This window comes from Lytechinus pictus, chromosome 18, assembly GCF_037042905.1.
Source record: "Lytechinus pictus isolate F3 Inbred chromosome 18, Lp3.0, whole genome shotgun sequence".
NCBI lineage: Eukaryota > Metazoa > Echinodermata > Echinoidea > Temnopleuroida > Toxopneustidae > Lytechinus > Lytechinus pictus.
In genome coordinates this window covers 3,232,656-3,252,046 of record NC_087262.1, presented here as the reverse complement: position 1 = coordinate 3,252,046, position 19,391 = coordinate 3,232,656, and the positions used below count along the sequence as shown (strand labels likewise).

At 34.7% G+C, this 19,391-nt stretch overlaps 1 protein-coding gene across 1 annotated transcript; it reads right to left on the bottom strand.

Moving 5' to 3' along the window:
- Positions 1-1,682: 1,682 nt before the first annotated feature.
- On the bottom strand, positions 1,683-15,851 carry LOC129281972 (serine/threonine-protein phosphatase 2A catalytic subunit beta isoform). Its single transcript, XM_064113411.1, has 6 exons — positions 15,810-15,851; positions 14,300-14,473; positions 12,539-12,628; positions 11,078-11,239; positions 10,277-10,395; positions 1,683-8,205 (listed from the first exon to the last, which is right to left on the bottom strand). Exons 1-6 carry the CDS (start codon positions 15,849-15,851, stop codon positions 8,133-8,135), a joined length of 660 nt encoding a protein of 219 aa, XP_063969481.1. The 3' UTR covers positions 1,683-8,132.
- Between the last annotated feature and the right edge of the window lie 3,540 nt (positions 15,852-19,391).

The following is a 19,391-nucleotide window of genomic DNA, read 5'->3' as shown; positions in this document are numbered from 1 at the left end:
ATTAATCTTGTTTATCTTTCACACCCATTCTCTTTAATTTTCTTGGTTATATTGTAAACTTGTGAGTTACTTAACTACTACCCCCTACTACCACCACCATCACTACTTTTTTACTAACAACACAAAACCATCACTCTTAAAATAGATGGGCAAAAATGCTCAACTTTTAACCAACATTGGGCAACATACTGTTCACACAACTATTGGTTAAAATCTGCCCAAATTGGGTTAATACATTACCCAACACAGTGGACAGTATGTTGCCAAAGATTTTAAGCATGCTCAATTTCTATTACCACAACGACCATCATAACCAACACCATTATTTCTACCACCAACACACTATACCACCACCACCACCAATTACTACTACCACCATTACGAGTACTACCACCACAATCTCCATCACAATTTCTATTACCACAACCACCACCACCATCACTGGGACCATCAAAACCACCACCAAATTAATATACCACTACCACCACCACCACCATTACTACCAAGATAAAGATTACCACCACCACCACCACTACTTCCACTACTGCTAATACTACTACTACTACTACTTGCTACTAAGGCTGCGTTTATGCGACCTCAAGCCAGAATCATGATTTGAATCATGATTCAAAACACAAACATGAATCACAATACCACAGAATCGGCGTACAGACGACCTTCATTTTAAAGCCGTTTTTCCTCGGATTCGGACCGATCCAGTGCGCATCACAGTGCGCAGTTTGACAGAGGAAGTTAGGTCAACTTTTTTCGCACGTGTTTTGGCTCCCGAAAAATCAATCCTGTACCTTCCGAATTCAGTCTATTATACCACAATTTGTTTACCTATTATTCTTCTTGTCGGTTTATCGAAAATTGTGTTCGGATGTAAATTTCATATTGACACTTGTTAACTCAACAACAATTGATATCATTGTCTGTTCAGTTAGTTCATTACTAGTTCACTTGAAGACATGACCAAAAAAAAAAGATTAAAAGAAGTGGACGATGCGATGCCCAACACAGAAAGCATGCATATCATATTATGTATAAATGCACTGAGCATACAGCGCGTCTTGAGCTTGGCAAGAGTAGCCCGACACAATGACGTCATAGAATCATGATTGTAATCACGATATCGTTTATTCGAACATTTTCGTACGTGATTCTGCAGAAACGTCTTTCCAAACGCCCCTTTTTTCGTGTTTCATGTTTGTGATTCTAATCATGATTATATTCAAGTTCGACTAAACGCAATCGTGATTCTGCAGAATCATGATTTGAATCATGATTCAGATCATGATTCTAGGGTAAAAAAGTGGCGGATAAGTTACGCACCCTAATACTACTACTACCACTACTACTACTATTACTCCTCCTACTACTACTACTACTACCACCACCACCACCACCACTACTGCTAATACTACTACTACTACTACTACTTGCTACTAATACTACTACTACTACTATTACTACTATTACTACTAATACTACTACTACTACTACTACTACTACTACTACTACTATACTACTACTACTACTACTACTACCACTACTACAACTACTACTCCTCCTACTACTACTACTACTACATATACTTTTACTAATGATTATAATCTTGTAATTTTATAAGTTTGTAAATAATATATGCAACACTCAAATGAAAAACAATACACCATATCTTCAAATAGTGTCACACTCATAGCATTGCTTTTTTTTAATTATTTTGAAACACATTTAACAATTTTCTTCTCAGTTTAAACCAGATATAAAGCTTTTTTTTCATTAGACATGGAACAAAGATTACAAAGAGGGCTACATTTCCCTGCAATTTATCTTTATCAAATAAAAAAAAATGATATGTTGTAGTATAATATGAACACTAATAACGCATGAATGGGGCTGTACAGTCAGCATTACACGAGGACCATTATCTTAATTCTAGATTAAATATATAGGCCCATATTCTGCAAGATCAAAACCAGTTTGATGGACGTTATATTAGTTCAGGGGCACAAAACAATAACTTTACAATCCTATGGTAACTACCATGGCAACAATTATCAACTGCCAAATAAAATCAAGGATTTCATGTAATCACCACTGAATAGTTGAGTTGCCATAATTTCATCTTTTCTAGAACAGGGCTTTGGGGGCCCATTGAAGAAAGGCTTACAACTATACTAACTTTGCCAATATTGTAACTACCAATGGAAACCTTGATTGTGATTGCAGTTTGAGCCTTGTTACCATGGTAGTTGTCATAATGACAACGTTACTATAGCTGTATCTCTTTATGAAACCAGGCCCCTGGTCAACCAAGGATGTTTGTCTGAGACCAGTTTCACAAAACAATACAACCCAGAAGCATTTCATAAAGAAAAGTTATTTTCAGTGATTATTTGTTATAAGCTACTAAAAACCTTCACAAAACACTCCTGGAACCATATGAACAACCCATAGAGATGTGTGTTCTAGAATTAACACCAGTTTCCATGGATTGTCAACAAGGTTTGACAAATGATAGTTTGGTGAAACAGACCCCAAGAGTGCCTCTCTCTATTACTCACAGATACTCAAGGACTTTCAATTTGATTGAAGCAGCTGAAGGTAGAAGCATGGCCAAGATGGCAAGGGAGATAGGTACAAGAGACTCCAAAGTAGGCTCTCACCTTTAAAAAGGTACCTTGAACCATTTTTTAAACTAGATTTGCAGGATATGGGCCTTTTAAATATAAGGGAGATATCAAGTGATTATCATTTTTTTTTCTTAATGAAGTACATGTATTTCATTTCTCTTGGTGCAAAGAAGTGATTTATGCAATTAAGGTACCTCATCATAAGTCAGAGCTGTGTCTATCCTTCAAGAATCCAACAAGAGACTTTTCACCTTCAAACGTCAAAACAAATTGTAAAGATGCTGTGAAGAATTTTCAATAAAAGACACGACAAAGGCTTTTGGTAAGGTACCTTAGTCATTTTTTTTTGTGCCACAGAAGAAATAGCCAGATTTCAACATGTAGCATTATCTCAAAAGAATACAAAATGAAAGCTTTGAGTTTTTTTAACTTCCATGTGTAAATTCAGGTCACAGGGAATATTACACAGAAAGGGAGTGGTACAAATTACGTTTATAAAATGGTAAGAAATTACACTGAATATAGATGTATGGGTATAATGCAATGTCACTGTTCACATTACAAAAATAAATCTTCACCGTTCTAAACCAACATCTACACAATAATCTCCTGAATGAACAATGCTTTAAAACGTTTGGCGATGCTGATGTGAACGGACCTCTTCACAAGATGGTGCTCAATACATCAACTACAACATAGAGAATTCGATGACATTGAAAATTAGCTGGATTATTCGCTTTTCAGTTTAAACAAAAGTTCCAACAGACTTTTTAAATCAAAATTTTTCGACTCAATTCAAATAAAAAATAATTAAAAAGGAGGAACTAGAACTGAATACCATCTATTTTTAAAGAAACTAAAGATGAGGAAAAGTCAACATTGGTGCTATACACTTAATATATATAAATCTTACTTCAAACATTGAATATTATTGACTTTGGTAATCAGGATGGTAAAAAGTTATGTGTACAGCAGTGTAGACCAACCAGGCATACCTGATAAACCCTAACACAGAAGGTCTCCTTTCAGACACAGGAAATAATTGCCATGTTGCAAGGATCATTCAGATATGGCATGGTATAGTCTGCTGTAGAAGAACAAGGATTTCATGTCACATCTAAATGGGCCTACAAAGCTAAGCCTTCAAAAAGATAACTACCTTACATCATTTAAAAATAGGCTAACAGTTCACTGTGTCGGCGCAAGAACGCCCTTAGCAAAACATATTCGTGCACCGCATCAGTACAGAAATGCCCTTATGCAACGCACTTACACATGCTGCTAGGGGCGTTTTTGCGTGCATGTGATGCGCAAGAGTGTCATGTTAAGGGCATTTTTGCACTGACACGATGGGTTACAGGCTACTAATATCTACATGGAATTAATTCTCTCTTTTATACAGTTACAACTGTCATGGATAGATAAGGAATTTCACATACAAAAAGTCGCTGATGGTATAATTACATTAACACAATCTTAGTATCAATAAACTTGTTTAAAAACAGTTGGGGTTAAGGAAACTAGAATAGATTTTTATCAAATGTGTCGCAGTGTTTTTAGGTCAAGAAGTAGTACACTGTAAACCCAAACATATACAATATAATCTCCAGGAAAGTCATAACGGAGTTTCACAAAGATTTGCAGAATGGATTGCCAAAATTGGTCATAAAGTATATAGCAAGCCATATCATGTCACTAGCTGCTTCCACCACTAGTCTTTCATGAATGGAGTCAACATAGGTGGTGTAACAAGAAACTTGCAATCAAAGACAAGTCAATTTTAGATCCCAAAATCAATCATAAGTCTTGCAATTAATTGCCAATTTACTATTGATCGCAGGTCTCCTTCTTGTATGATCAACAATTATAAATTAATTTGTTTTAGTTAAAGGGATACTCCAGGCTGAAGATATTCATATCTCAATAAATAGCGTAAAATTCGCAGAGCAAAATGCTGAAAATTTGATCAATATCGGATAACAAATAACAAAGTTATTGAATTCTAAGGATTTGCATTATTCCGGTGAAACAGTTCTAGGCACGTCTTCATGAATATTCAATGAGCAAACTGATGTCATATCCCCACTTGTTCTTTTGTATTTTATCATATGAAATAAGGATTGGCAACTGATTATTTATTGCTGCAACATTTCATTATAATGGAGATGCATCATTTTTTACACATGTATGAAAAAATGAAACAATTATGATTCCATGTAATTACATAAGAAAAAGGAAAGTGGGGATGTGATATCATCAACCCAACTAATGAATATTCATGATGATGTGCATATAACCGTTTAAAAAAAATATGGCTAAACTTTAAATTTCAATAACTTTGTTATTTGTTATCTGATTTAGATGAAATTTTCAGCATTTTGCTCTGTGAATCTCCATTTATTATGATATAAATATCTTCAGCCCGGACTATCCCTTTAAAATTGATCTGTAACTTGCTACTGGAATTTGCAATTAATTGCAAATATTTTCTTGCAACACTCCCAGGCACAAATCTGTAGAATTCAAATGTTGATAAAAAAAATTACATCAGTGCTTTTGATGATTCAGAGTATGGTGAAAGCAAACAATGGAACCATAGCTTGTTATAGTTATTAGCAATACCAGTCAATCTTGGAGCATGTTGTGAGAAATTTGTTTCGGATAATGTTCAAAATTACATGCCAAAAAGGTTGATTTTAGTCTACGTTGCAAGGAACAGTCCAGCAGTGAATTACAATTGCATCTTACAACAGATTTTGGGACCTAAAACCTATCTTGCAACATTACCTTTGTGAAACATATTCCAATTTGTTTTTAAGATTATAGCTCATCTCTGTCTAGCAATACAATAAGACAGACTTATATCAAGACATTAAATATTAAATTCAATTCCCCCCTTTTGCTCTCTTCCAAAAGCAAATATCAAATTAACTCTCAATATACACAACATAGAAAACAATTTCATTTTATGACAAATTCAATAATTTAAAACGAAGCCAGACAATTCAGTATCTTCTGACGCAACACATCTTTTGCTTGTTTTTCTCAATAGCTAGATAAAAACGCAGCCACTAAATTACATCTCCTCAGCAACAGGCTGCTTCTAATATACGCGATAACAATATATCCATTTTAATAGTTAGTAGTGAATAACCAGTTTGTTTACTTTCTCATCAAGAGATGATTCACATCGATAATAACCAACGCAGTCTGATTTCGTTTCACTTTTATTGTACTTATCTATGCTTAGTTTAGACTGCTACAGTTAACACACAATCTTGAGTACACATAGCTCATTAAATCATGTGATTAGGTGTACTAATGTGGAGTGATGTACACATAGCTCATGAATTCATGTGATTAGGTGTACTAATGTGGAGGGATTCCAGATAATGTAATGATCCACATAACATAGCCTGGGCATTCTGTCAAAATTTCCATTCATAAAAAAAAAGAAAAACGGGGATTGGTATTAGAAAAATTGCAGACATGTTCATATCAGATTATCGACCTAATCAAAATGATGTGAATATCACATTCAGATAGACCAACCTATTATCATTTTCAAATAAAGTAATTGATTATGATCCATTCTTTTAAATAAAGATATTATAATAGATATGAGAACATGTTATATTACATTTTATTTTTTTTTGCAAAATCCATCATCAAATCATGTTTCTCTATAGATGTATCAGCTAATTCTGATGAAAAAAGTCTAAAAAAAAAAGGAGAGGAAAAAACACACAGGAATGATCTGTCTAAACAAATTGTTTTTTGAGTAATAATTAACAGATGTCTGCAAATAGGCCATATCTGAGGCTTCCAGTTACATCCAGCCATGACGATTCTTAAAACAAGACTGATTTCTTGGAAAAAGCCTATAATGGCAACATGTTAGTTGGAACTACCCTTTTATACACATCTATTTACTTGAAAGCAAAAAACGTTCAAACTAGTCAAAAGCAGCCCAGCTCAAACTCTAACCACCATGAATGAGAAGTATGAATGGAGATTGCATGTGGTGAAAGCCAGTAGAGCATGCATGAGCAGGTGTTATGCCCTTTTAGCTCTGAAGAGATGACATGTACATGACTATAATGCATCCCCATTCTCGTCTGAGACCAATATCTACAATACATAAACATCGTTTAACAATCATGAATTCCTCATGGCTCTGTCTTGAATTCATTAATTTATGTCATTTTTAAATTCTCCCATTGCGTACGTGGAAGTGAGCCGAGCATGGAATCCCACCGAAGACGGGCCCAATGAAAACTGTTTCTGCATCGGTCTGGGTACGGGGAGAGGGGGGCTTTCACAAAGACTGGTTTTGACTGCTATTGCACTAAACTATGGAAGGCCACCATTCGCTTTCATCTGTAATTCTCAACAAATACGCATAACATAAAATTGATGGTCACGCGTACCTAAAAATTAGCATTATTTATCCAAAGGTTAATCGTTGATGGGAACTAATTGGTTTGGATGCGTAACCGTGATGATATGCAAATTATTCAGAGAGACCGATGATCAAGTTTTAAGAAATGGTCTTAACTGGTGTGCCATTGTCGAGTGTTATTTCTTGTCCAGGTGAATCTTTGTGAACCCCCCACCAACTGAAGCAGTATACCCCTTAATACTTGCATTTCCACTACATAAGTATGCATGTAATTTGGTTGGTCTAACAAGTAGACTAACAATCACTTCATCAGCCGGTGTGAGAGCGGAGCCGTCATCTGTCAAAAGAATTCAATATCCGACCATTTATATTACATGCCAATATTTCTAATCTGAAGTTGAAGATTCAGATTCAGATTCGTAAATTAGGATAGAAGTAGACCTACAATCATTCACAGTAGCACAACAGGGAGACAATTTTTACCATCAGGCAGTGCCCCCTTTTGAAACGAGTCGTAAGGTTTCCTACAGAAATGGATCAAAACTTGAGATTGTAAGTGCCAATCAGGTTTTATGATTTTCTCATGACTTCTTCTGTATTCTGACAATGCAATACACAAAATAAGTAATTCAAGTAGGAAGTCAGATTATGCCGTTATAGGGCTACTTAATTACAATTACATAGATGATTGATGAAGTCCTGCACTCCATTCTAAGTATACTGAAATGGCTAATTTACCAGCCAAACAGCATTACTTCGAGTAGTAAGCATACCCTGATGTAACAAACAAAACACAAGGTACATTCACAATTAATACTAATTTGATAATGAATCCAAGAAGTTCACATTCTGCAACATATCCTTCTACAGAATTAAAACTTTTTGAACAAATACCCCCCCCCCCCTCCACACATGCAGAAAAATTACAATCTATAGAAGAAGAAATCATGAGAAAAGTTGAAACTCCAACTGGAGGATCATTTTCAACTGGATACAGTGGTGATCCTGCGGTTAAGGTATCATTTCCACTACCCTACCCAGCAAGATGGATCCAGTATTTGGGATAAGATGATGACAGGGAATTTTGAAGTCTAGAGGAAGTAGTCCGGTGTGCGCCGTGTGACGTGTGGCTCGCCTCTTCTAGGAGCAGGGTCAAATTGCAAGCTGAAGAATGAGAAATGGAAAGAAAACATTGAGCATGACACCTAAATCTCATCAATACTTAAAGGGGAATCCAGCCTTGGCCATAGAATGTTGTGTTGGGAAGGAGAAAAATAAATTAAACAGAATGGTGAAAGTATCAAAGAAATCGGACTAGCAATAAGAAAGTTATAGCTGCTTTAAAATTGAGATCACTAAAAGTATGTAGATTTCAAATTGGCAACTGGGTAAGTCAATTATGACAAGGGGCAGGACAACTTTCCCATAGGCCATGTACTTTATTATCAGGGATTTTCGGTTTTCTCCTAAGTACCCATTCCCCTGGGGCAGTAATCTAAATATAACCCAGGTAGTATATTGTTTTATGTCCTCATGAAAGAAAAATATAATTTGAAATAAAACTTTTGGGGAAAATGACATTTTAGCCATAATATGTATTGGAGTACATGGAAGAGTAGTCCTTGCCTTACATCACTATGACATCCCATATGCGGCCAATTTGAAGTCTCCATGGGTATAGTGATTACCAATATTTACAACTTTAAAAAATTCACAACTTTCTTGTTGTTTATCCAATATTGTTCAAACTTTCTACTATCAACTTGTCTGATTTATCTTTTTCTTATAAAAACAAGTTTTTATTTGGGTTGGATTCCCCTTTAATCTTTAGGTGGTGGAGAGTTATGGCCACTACTGAAAATATCCAAAATAAAAATCAATTCTTGTTATGAATTTGAATAATGCACCTAAGATCTGGGCCAAGTCTTACAAAGAGTCGCGATTGATCAGATTAACCCCAACTATGGACGGCCAGCCACATCAAAATCTAAAATAGATGTCTGTTCATAATGTGTACTAGATATGATGTATTATAAACTCTTGAATTCACTGTTTTATTGATAATTTGGCAAGTTCCATTAGTTTACAGAGGACATTGTGCAAATTTCCTGTATGAAAAATAATGACAATGATGGATTTCCAGCTGTAAAGTAATAGAATCTCTAAAATGATAATTGCTCAATTCTTCCAAAAGTCACATTAGCACACAGATGCATGTAAATTTCAACAACACAAAAGAGACAAGAAAAGTGGTCTTGATGAGCAAATTGTCTTTGTGGACAAGTTCCTTTTACACTCAATAGGGAAAACTCTTTGTGGGAATCATTAATTCAGGGTTCCCACAGAAATTTGAAAACAGAATTCCATGACTTTTCTATGAATAAATTGCTGCTTTCCATGACTTCCTGTGACATGCCAGGAGTTATGTAGAATTTGCGATCCGACAAAACTGGGAAAAGTGGAAATCACTAACACCAATTATAATAGCAGAGTATGATCACAGAGTATGAGAGTTGCGAGACACCACAAACTGGAAAGCTGCCACAGCCAAGAGGTTAATGCAATTCCATGACTTTTCACAAATTTTCCAAATTCCCTGACTTTTCATGACCACAGATTTTTTTTTTTTCCATGACTGTGGGAACCCTGTTAATTGTTGTGGCTAAAGCAGGTTTGACAGTAGTGTGTACAGGAAATGAATGAATCATGGCAACACCATTGAATTTTACTTTTTTGCGAGCACTGGCCCATGGAAATCGACTTACTTTCTTCTTCTTTTCTATAATTTTTACCTATTTATATCTAATTATTCAAATTGTATTTTGGTATTTACACTGTACAATGCTTTTAAGGCCAACTAAACAAATGATGGTGATGATGATAATGATGAAGATGATGGTGATGATGATGATGATGATAATGAAGATGATGAAGATGATGATGACAATGATGATGATGGTGATGATAATGATGATGATGATAATGATGAAGATGATGATGATAATGATGATGATGGTGATGATAATGATAATGATGGTGATGATGATGATAATGATGATGATGATAATGATGATGATGAAGATGATGATGGTGATGATGATGATGATAATGATGGTGATGAAGATGATGAAGATGATGATGATAATGATGATGATGGTGATGATGATGATAATGATGGTGATGATGATAATGATGATGATGATAACAAAAAAATAATGAACGAATTGATACTCACAAGGAATACTTCAAACCATCGTCCAATTCCATGATAGCTGCTTGATTGCCGCATCGGTAGCAGTAGTTAGGGGCACTGAAGATGGTCACAACATTCCTATCATGGCACCAATTATAACCCTGTTGATATAAACAATTTACAAAACAAAAGAATGAATTGTTTTACCAGGAATGTTGGCACAGTGGTAGAGCACCCGCCTCATGAGCTGAAGGTCATAGGTTCGATCCCTGCTAGAGTTATACCAAAGACTGTAAAAAATGTGACCTTCTGCCTCGTCGTTTTAGAATGGAGAATGGTAATAATAACATAGTAATGCACTGATAAGGGACTAAAATCCAAAGTCTACTTTAACGAAAATCACATACATGTACCTTTTTATTATATTTTAACATCTCTCTCTCCCTCTCTCTTTGACAAAAACTAAATGATACTTAAAGGCTATTTTCGCTTTAAAATTCCTGACATATTATATTTCTTTAATTTATCAAGAGAGATGGAAAAACCATAATTAATCAAAAGAAGTTTTAGCATCCCAATATGGCAGGTAGAAGGGCAATATAAAGGTTTTTAAAGGGTTTTTTTACTGAAAGTTGATAGAATTAATGAAACAATGAAAATTGAAATATTTGAAAATCATCAGTATATCACCGAATCTAATCTTTATCCTCCTCATCATTTTTTCTGGGAGTGTTCCACGAAGCAACTCGTCAGTGATTTTCACTGACTAATTTGCTCTTAGCCAATCAGATGCAAGGATTTCAGTAGCTTATAACAGTTGTCGGTGATGAATGAAATGCTTACTTCCATGACAAGCTGGTGAGCCCTGGAGATGAGCGTGAGTCCGTTAGTGTGATTGAATGTCTCCGAGATGTCTTGACCAAAGGTGTATCCAGCACCGCGTGGTGAGATACCCCAGCCACCTCTATCATCAGGATCAGACCAAAGCAGATCACACATAGGTCCCTGACAAATGGAGAAACAACAATCGAATTATTCATAAATCAAGGCTCAATAGCTCAATTTCTTATCCAATCATAGACAAAAAAAAGTAGTCAATTAAGATTCCAAACAGTTTGGATATGTATACAATCAAGTCAAATTACTGCATTATTATTTTTTTTTTCTTTTCTTTTATTATTTATATTGCAACGAATCAACTGAAATGATAATTGCTGATGGATCCATGTTACATTTGTTTCCCCAAATTAACTGTTGCCAGTTTCAGTTGTATACTTTTAATTCATATGTTTCTTTTTATATTCTTATACTGACCTGGATGGAGGTAAAGGGGTGTGGGAAAGAAGACCTGTGGGTCATGGTAATTTAGTTAACCTTTTCCAAACCCAGGCAGCCCCTTCATCTCTATTCCAGGTCCTTTGTACTATGTCACGTATGTCCTATTGTTCTGTAACTTGTATTGTACTATAATTCATGTATTTTGAAATGCCGATTAAATAATAATAAGGCCTTGATTTTCATCCTTTACGGCCACTATATTACAGCAACATTTGGGCAAAAGAAAAAAAGAAAAAAGTCTCTGAGGCAAATAAAAGAAGCATCAATGCCAGTCAGAAGGGCATCACTGGATTAATATAAGCCCTGTTGATCAATCTACATTTTGTGCTTTAATAAAGGGGTAATCCAGACTGAAAAGAACTATATTTAAATAAATATAGTAAAATTTATCAAGCAAAATGCTTTATTTCATCAAAATCTGACACCAAATCAGTCATGAATATTCCATAGGTGGGCTGATGTCATATCCCCACTTTCTTCTTTTCTTTTGTAAATATTGAAATCATAAATATTTCACATTTTCATACAGTATGTGAGTTGATATGTTTCCCCCTTTAATAAATTATTTTGCTGCAATTAATATCTAATGCATTAAATCAGACGTATATCCATTTCTTTTCATTCTTGGAGGATAAAATTTAAATTAAACGATGATTTCCTGTACAGTAAAATGCAAAAGAACAAGCAGAGATATATTACACCATTAATTTGCTCGTTGAATATTATGAAGACAAGGCCTTGTGACTTTTTATCTAGCAGCCAAGCTATATATATATATATACTTATCATATGACAAAAGAAAACATTGTAAGAATGAAAATTAACTTGATAGCTTTTCTGATCACACAAATATGTTCTTACGATAAATACGTCAACGCCCAACATTTTCACTTGAATGTTCATATATATTCAAGATACATTAGATAAACCAATATACTGTAGACATTTTGACAATAGAATGCTTACTTCATGTGGTACTTCTTGAAGACGATCAAGAGCACGGATATGATCTAGTGTGTCAATTGAAGGTGATAGTCCACCGTGTAGACAAAAGATCTGCAAAGCATAATAAAATAAAATCATTATTACTTTCATAGAAAGAAGGGAAATCTTAAACAAATGAATTGCTATCATTATTCATTCATCTTATTTATTTTGCAATGAACAGATGCATTATCAGATTGCCATCTACTTTGACAATAACCTGATTGCATCAGTCAGCAATATTATGTTTTTCTTTGAAATGCCATATTTTTCTTCTCCCTCACTTGGTTGTTAAAGGTCAAAAGTCCACCCCAGAGAAATTTTGATTTGAATCAATAGAGAAAAATCAAACAAGAATAACCTTGAAAATTTTATCAAAATCGGATGTAACATAAGAAAGTTATGACATTTCGAAGTTTCACTTATTTTTCACAAAACGGTTATATGCACAACTCGGCAACACGCAAATGAGAGAGTCGATGATGTCCCTCACTCACAATTTCTTTTGTTTTTTATTGTTCGCATTATACAATATTTCCATTTTTACAGATTTGACAATAAAAAGGACCAGTTTTACTGAACCATACGATGTTAGAACAATTGTAATTCCCCATGTTCATGGAGGAAGAAAACTTATTTCATATAATAGAAGAAATAGTGAGTGACGTCATAAGTCCCCTCATTTGCATACCGACCAAGATGTGCATATAACTGTTTTGTGAAATTAAGCAAAACTTTAAAATGTCACAACTTTCCTATTTTACATCCGATTTTGATGAAATTTTCAGTATCATGCTTCTTGGATTTTTCTCTATTTGTTCAAATCAACTTTTTGTAGGGATGGACTTGTCCTTTAAGGTTCAATAATGCAATACCAAGTAATGGTCTAAGTTTCCTATCACTTCATTCATAGAAATTTATAAACTAATCATGTTCATGCTTGTTTATTGTATCTATATTAAGACAAAAGATGAGATGACAGAAACAATCATTTCAACTGAATTATAATCCTGAGTAATCTAAGTTATAAGTTCAAATATTAATACAAACTACAAAGTATACATATTACTCAGAACAATTGGAAATCCTGATATTACTCAGACTTGGAGTCAGATCATCATACTTAACAGGGTTATTGGACTTTAGACCCAATATCCAATTAATCATAATAAAGAGTCTAAATTTAGAGAATGACTCCAATATCAAGGTACATGTACAATAATGGCTATTGCGCAAGTCACATGGTGACACAAATCAACTTTTTGTATTATGAATGAACTACTACGCAATCAAGTAAACAAATGCTATACAGCAGTCAGGAAGAGGAAGAACACATTTTATCATTTTTACTCTTGATTCAAAGACTTCAAAAATTGCTTCATATTGGGTGGTAATTTGAATTATAAAATGAAAGGTTGACTTATGCAAATTTAACCTCTATTTGTCATGCATGCACTGCATGAAAACATATTTCTATAGTACAGAACTGAAATGAGGTGGCCCATACATGTTAAACATTATACAGTTTCCAACTTATATGATTGACCAAAATCTTGATAAAAATTGAGAAAATTTTCAGTATTAAATAATTTGTTATGGATATTGAATGAGAGTGATGATTCCTAGCATTTGATACAAGTGTGAACTAGAATTCTTTGTTCTGTCAAGACTTTGACCCAAGGTTAACTTGGGGGAATAGAACCCATGCTATCAAAAATAATTCTAACTTCCCATTGATCTTACCTGTCCATCTACCAGTGCTGTTAGTGGTAAATAATCAAACAGATCTGTGAAGTACTTCCAAACATTAGCATTACCATACTTTCGTAGGCATTCATCGTAGAAGCCGTATACTTGTGTGATTTGCCGGCTTTCGTGGTTCCCTCTCAAGATAGTTATTCGTTCCGGATGCCTAACCTGTTTTGATCAGAAGAAAAAGAGAAACTTTAATATCTGATGATAGCATTTCATACATGTACACATACATGTGCATGTACTTGCCAACCTTGAGAGCCAAGAAATAGGAGCAAATTACTAAGAAATTTCCAGAAATAGGAGCATTCTTAAATTTCCTATTCAACAGTACATACAAATAAAATTTACACTGCAAAAACTCCAGCGTTAATTCATAACCAGCCTGGAATGTATACATGTACCCGTATGTCCACACCAGAGAAGAATTGAAACAACACCAGTTTGGAATCAAACCGATTATGTTTTAATACTAATTGGTGCTGTATAAACACCTATCTGGTGTTAGACCAAAACCAAACTGGTGTTATTTAACACATCTCTTGTGTGGAAATATATAGATTCTGGGCTGGTGGTAAATCAACACCAGAGTTTCTGCAGTGTAAGTGATACCTTTTACATGTAGGTTACTCTAAAAAAATGATGAAATGTAAGAAGGGGTAATGAAGACTAAGCCATACATATGGTAAGTGTTATGTCAGCATATTTTTTTACTTTCATAATTGTTTGAATATTTTGAAAGGCACACCGAAAACGTTGTACAGTATACTGCAGTTTATCATTTAACTACATCCTTGTTCCCCCAAGAAAAAACAAACTAGAAATGTTAAAGAACATGTGTGCATGGAATCAAGATATCACAGTGCAACAGGATATTAGTCATACAGTTTCAATGTGAGGGATCCATTTCATCAAAATGTTGCTTACATGTACACTACTGTCAGAGCTACATCACGTTTCACAAAGGACTTGTCTGATGTTTAAGCTGATAGGATTTACAAGCAGTCACCATAGGAACTACATGTACGCATCTCGGCCGTCAAAAACAAGCAAAATTTTCAGATCTGACACCTAATTAGATAGATATACTGATGAGCCCCCTCCCCCCCTTGAACTCATAGGGGGTTTCTTTCTCTTAGTCTTATGTAAAAAAATGTACCATGGATGTGAAATATACATGTATATCAATATTCATGTACATGTACATGTATTAAGTGTAACTTGGGTTTTCCATTGTTACTCTTGGTTAAAACGCAACATGGAAATTTTTAAAAGGGATTTGTTACTTCAACATGGGAATGTAAATTACATGTACATGTACATATGCAACAAGTCAAGTGTGTGTGTCCCACAATGTGTGTCCCACAATATGTGTCAGAGGTACATGTACATGTAACACAGTGGCATTAACCTTAGAGCAAATAGTATAAAATGAAAAATTACACAAGAACACTTACCATTGCAATAAAGTAACTTAGATATCTGACCTTTTGACCCCTACATGTAGATCACCTTTGACCCAATCATTCTCATGGACACACATGTGGTATTATTACCCAAGGACCATACAAGTATAAAAACACAATTGATGCAGAAATAGAGAAATGAGAGCAAGTTGAACAAAAATTTGACCTTTTGACCCGTATATGACCTTTGACCCCATCATCCTGATCTACACATGACACATGTGGTATTACCAAAGCCTGGATCATACATGTAAATGTATGTACCAAGTGAACACATAATTGATGCAGAAATAAAGGAGAGCATGTTGAATCAAATTACATGTATGACCTTTTGACCCCTGGATGGCCTTTGACCCCATCATCATAATGGGCACACATGTGTTACATGTATTGCCCTAAGAATGATATGTACCAAGTGTAAACACAACTGATGCAGAAATATTATGAGAGCAAGTTGAACAAAAACTTAATCATTTTTGTAACAGACCAACAGTTAGACTAACGTATGAACTACTGTAACATTAAAAGTCACTACTACTTGTCGGTCTCTGGTGAACTTTGTTCAGGCGAGACAATAACAGGAAAAGTGGCTACTTGGTCTCTTCTGAAAAAATGATGGTACTTTGTATATTAGCTTATTATGCCCATGAACATCCACTTGGTCATCATCTACATGTAATCCAGCCCCCCTCCCCTCCCAAAAAAAGGGAAACATCATGAATGTAGCATTTTTTATCATGTCTTCATGGCATGGTGACATGTACATGTACAGTACATCTATAAACTGAACCCCACAACTTGTGACATGTTTTTGATTGGAGTCTAACCCATAAACAAACACATAGTTAAAATGAACTACATGTACAGTATTGCTCGGAATAAAGTTGACACCCTTCCGAAGGGTCACGCATCTACCGCGAGACAGGCGTGACCCAAAAAATTACCACCAGCCGATTTCGCGCGTGAAATTCACGCGTCAATTTCACGCATGCAGCTGGCAGAAGAGAGGCCCAATGCTCACGTAAAACACGAGATTTTTTCAGATTTGATCTCTATTTGTTCATGTAGTTTGCGCCTCAACTCTAGGCACTTTTTGGTCAAAACACGACGCAATCCCGATGCAATCCCGTCGGTTTACTGACGGATGGTCTATTATCACTTGGTCTAATCATCAGATGGGCTAACAACATTCGGGCTAAACCCACTTAGTCCAATTCTCTTTTAATTCACCATCCCGTCATTTGCACTTCAAGATATTCAACCCGATAGACAGCGGGTTGAAAATCCTAAATTCCCAATAGCTAGACAGCGGGTTGAAAAACTGCCTCAAGCGCGCGCATCAGACGAGTCCCCGCTAGAAATCCATGTGCCCAGCTCCTGACCGAGTGACCCAGTTATAGTTACATCTTTGGCTTAAAGGACGAGTAGATTATCTTTCCACTGTTTATTTGTGGAGCTAGCTCCATGGTTTATTTTTCAGTGTTTATGTTATCAAAGACGTCTTCCGTTTAAAGGACAAGTCTTGCTTTTTATGCAGGTTCCCTCATATTTCACTCTTTTAAATTGTCTTTAATTCCAAATCGCTATTTTCTTTAATTTGAATTAATTGTTGTCTGATTTGTATTCTCATAAGTTTTCTGATATTGTTTTCATAATTTTGTTTGTACTTGTGAAATATGTAAAATAAAGTCAAATCAAATCAAGTAGATAATCTTTTTCTATCTTTTATTTTTTATCTTTTGTTCTTCAATTCTGTAATTTTAATCAGGTACGTATTTCATTCAAAAGAACGAGTATTTTCATCATTTTTCTATTCATCATTCAAAGAAGAAGATTCGCTTTCCATCATTTTCTGTTCATTGTTTTTTTTTTGTTTTTTTTAATCAGTAATACATCGTTCATTTAAAGGACGAGTTGATTTGCTAACCATCATTTTCTGTTTATCAATTCTGTTTTTTTTCAATTTCCTCACTTACGTCTTTTAATCAAAGATTCGCTTTCCATCATTTTTCTGTTCATAAATTCTGCATTTTTATTTTATCAGTTACGTCGTTCATTCAAAGGACGAGTAGATTTGCTTACCATCATTTTTCTGTTCATTGATTGACCCTTTTTTCATTTAATCAGTTACGACGTTAATTCAAAGGACGAGTATAATTCAGATTTGAGTTTTATTATGAAGTTATGAAACAGAGATTTAGAATCAAGTTAGAATTAATCATAGTTATAGAACATAAAAAAAAAACACAACCAATGAGATGTGAAATCCATTAAGAATGGAACAGATATTACTAGATTTGCTAACCATCATTTTCTGTTCATCAATATTCTGTGTTTTTTTTTTCGTCACTGACGACTTTTATTCAAAGATTCGCTTTCCATCATTTTCTGTTCATTAATTCTGTATTTTTATTTCATCAGTTACGTCGTTCATTCAAAGGAAAGTAGATTCGTTTTTCCCAATTTCTGTTCATCATTATTCAGTTTTTTTTAAATAATTTCATCATTTACGTCTTTTATTCAAAGAAGATTCGCTTTCAATCATTTTTCTGTTCAATTCTGTATATTTTATCAGTTACATCGTTCATGGCAAGAACGAGTTGATTCCTTTTCCATCATTTTTTGAGTTCCATCAATTCTGTGTTTTGTTTTCATTGTTCATCAGTTACGTCTTTTATCTAAAGAAGAAACGCTGTCCATCATTTTTCTGTTCAACAATTCTGTATTTTTATTTTATCAGTTACATCGTTCATTCCAAGAACGAGTAGATTCACTTTCCATCATTATGACGTTCAGAGCACGAGTAGATTTGCTTTCCATTTTCCTGTTCATCAATTCTGTGTTTTAATTTAATCAGTTTCGTCTGTTTATTCAAAGAACGAGTAGATTTGCTTTCCATCATTTTGTGTTTATCAATTCTGTGTGTTTATTTTATCGGTTACGTCTTTTATTCAAAGATGATTCGCTTCCCATCATTTTTCATTTTTTCGCTATCAATAACAGTTGATTTTATACCCAAAGATATTAATTAACAATATCATCATCATCATTTGTATATATTTATTCTCCTCATTCAATTCTTCTTATGTCTTTCACTTCTTTTTGTTCCTGTTCTTCTTTCTTTACCTTTATCTTTACCATGTTCATTCGTTCATCCACCATATCATCTGTTGCTTCTCTCTTATCCTTATCTTCTTTATCCTTTATTTCTTTCTCTTAGCCGTCGTCTTCTTCCTCTTAATACCCTTTTTACACACGCTAAAATTTCCTTAACCCCGTACTATAGGTGGGGCTAAATTGCCATTTAGCCCCACCTATAGTACGGGGTTAAGCTTAGCCCACTTTCTTTTTACACAGCATTTTTGCAAAGTGGGCTAACCCCACCTTTAGTACGGGATTATTTGGCCCTGCAAAAAAGCAGGGTTATCCCAGCAATTGCGGTGCTAAGAGCGATAGTACGGGGTTAAGATCGCTAGTGTAAAACGAAAGTGGGCTAAGCTTAACCCCGTACTATAGGTGGGGCTAAATGGCAATTTGGCCCCACCTATAGTACGGGGTTAAGGAAATTGTAGCGTGTGTAAAAAGGTACGAGTGAAGTACTTGTACTACGAATGATC

What these genes read in the sequence shown, in the direction of transcription:
- LOC129281972 (XM_064113411.1), bottom strand. Translation starts at nt 15,851, where the DNA reads ATGTGTGTCCATGAGAATGATTGGGTCAAAGGTGATCTACAT. An exon ending in GGGTCAAAGGTGATCTACAT is followed by an intron (nt 14,474 to 15,809) that starts GTAGGGGTCAAA and finishes TGATCAAAACAG; the next exon opens with GTTAGGCATCCGGAACGAAT. An exon ending in CAGCACTGGTAGATGGACAG is followed by an intron (nt 12,629 to 14,299) that starts GTAAGATCAATG and finishes TATGCTTTGCAG; the next exon opens with ATCTTTTGTCTACACGGTGG.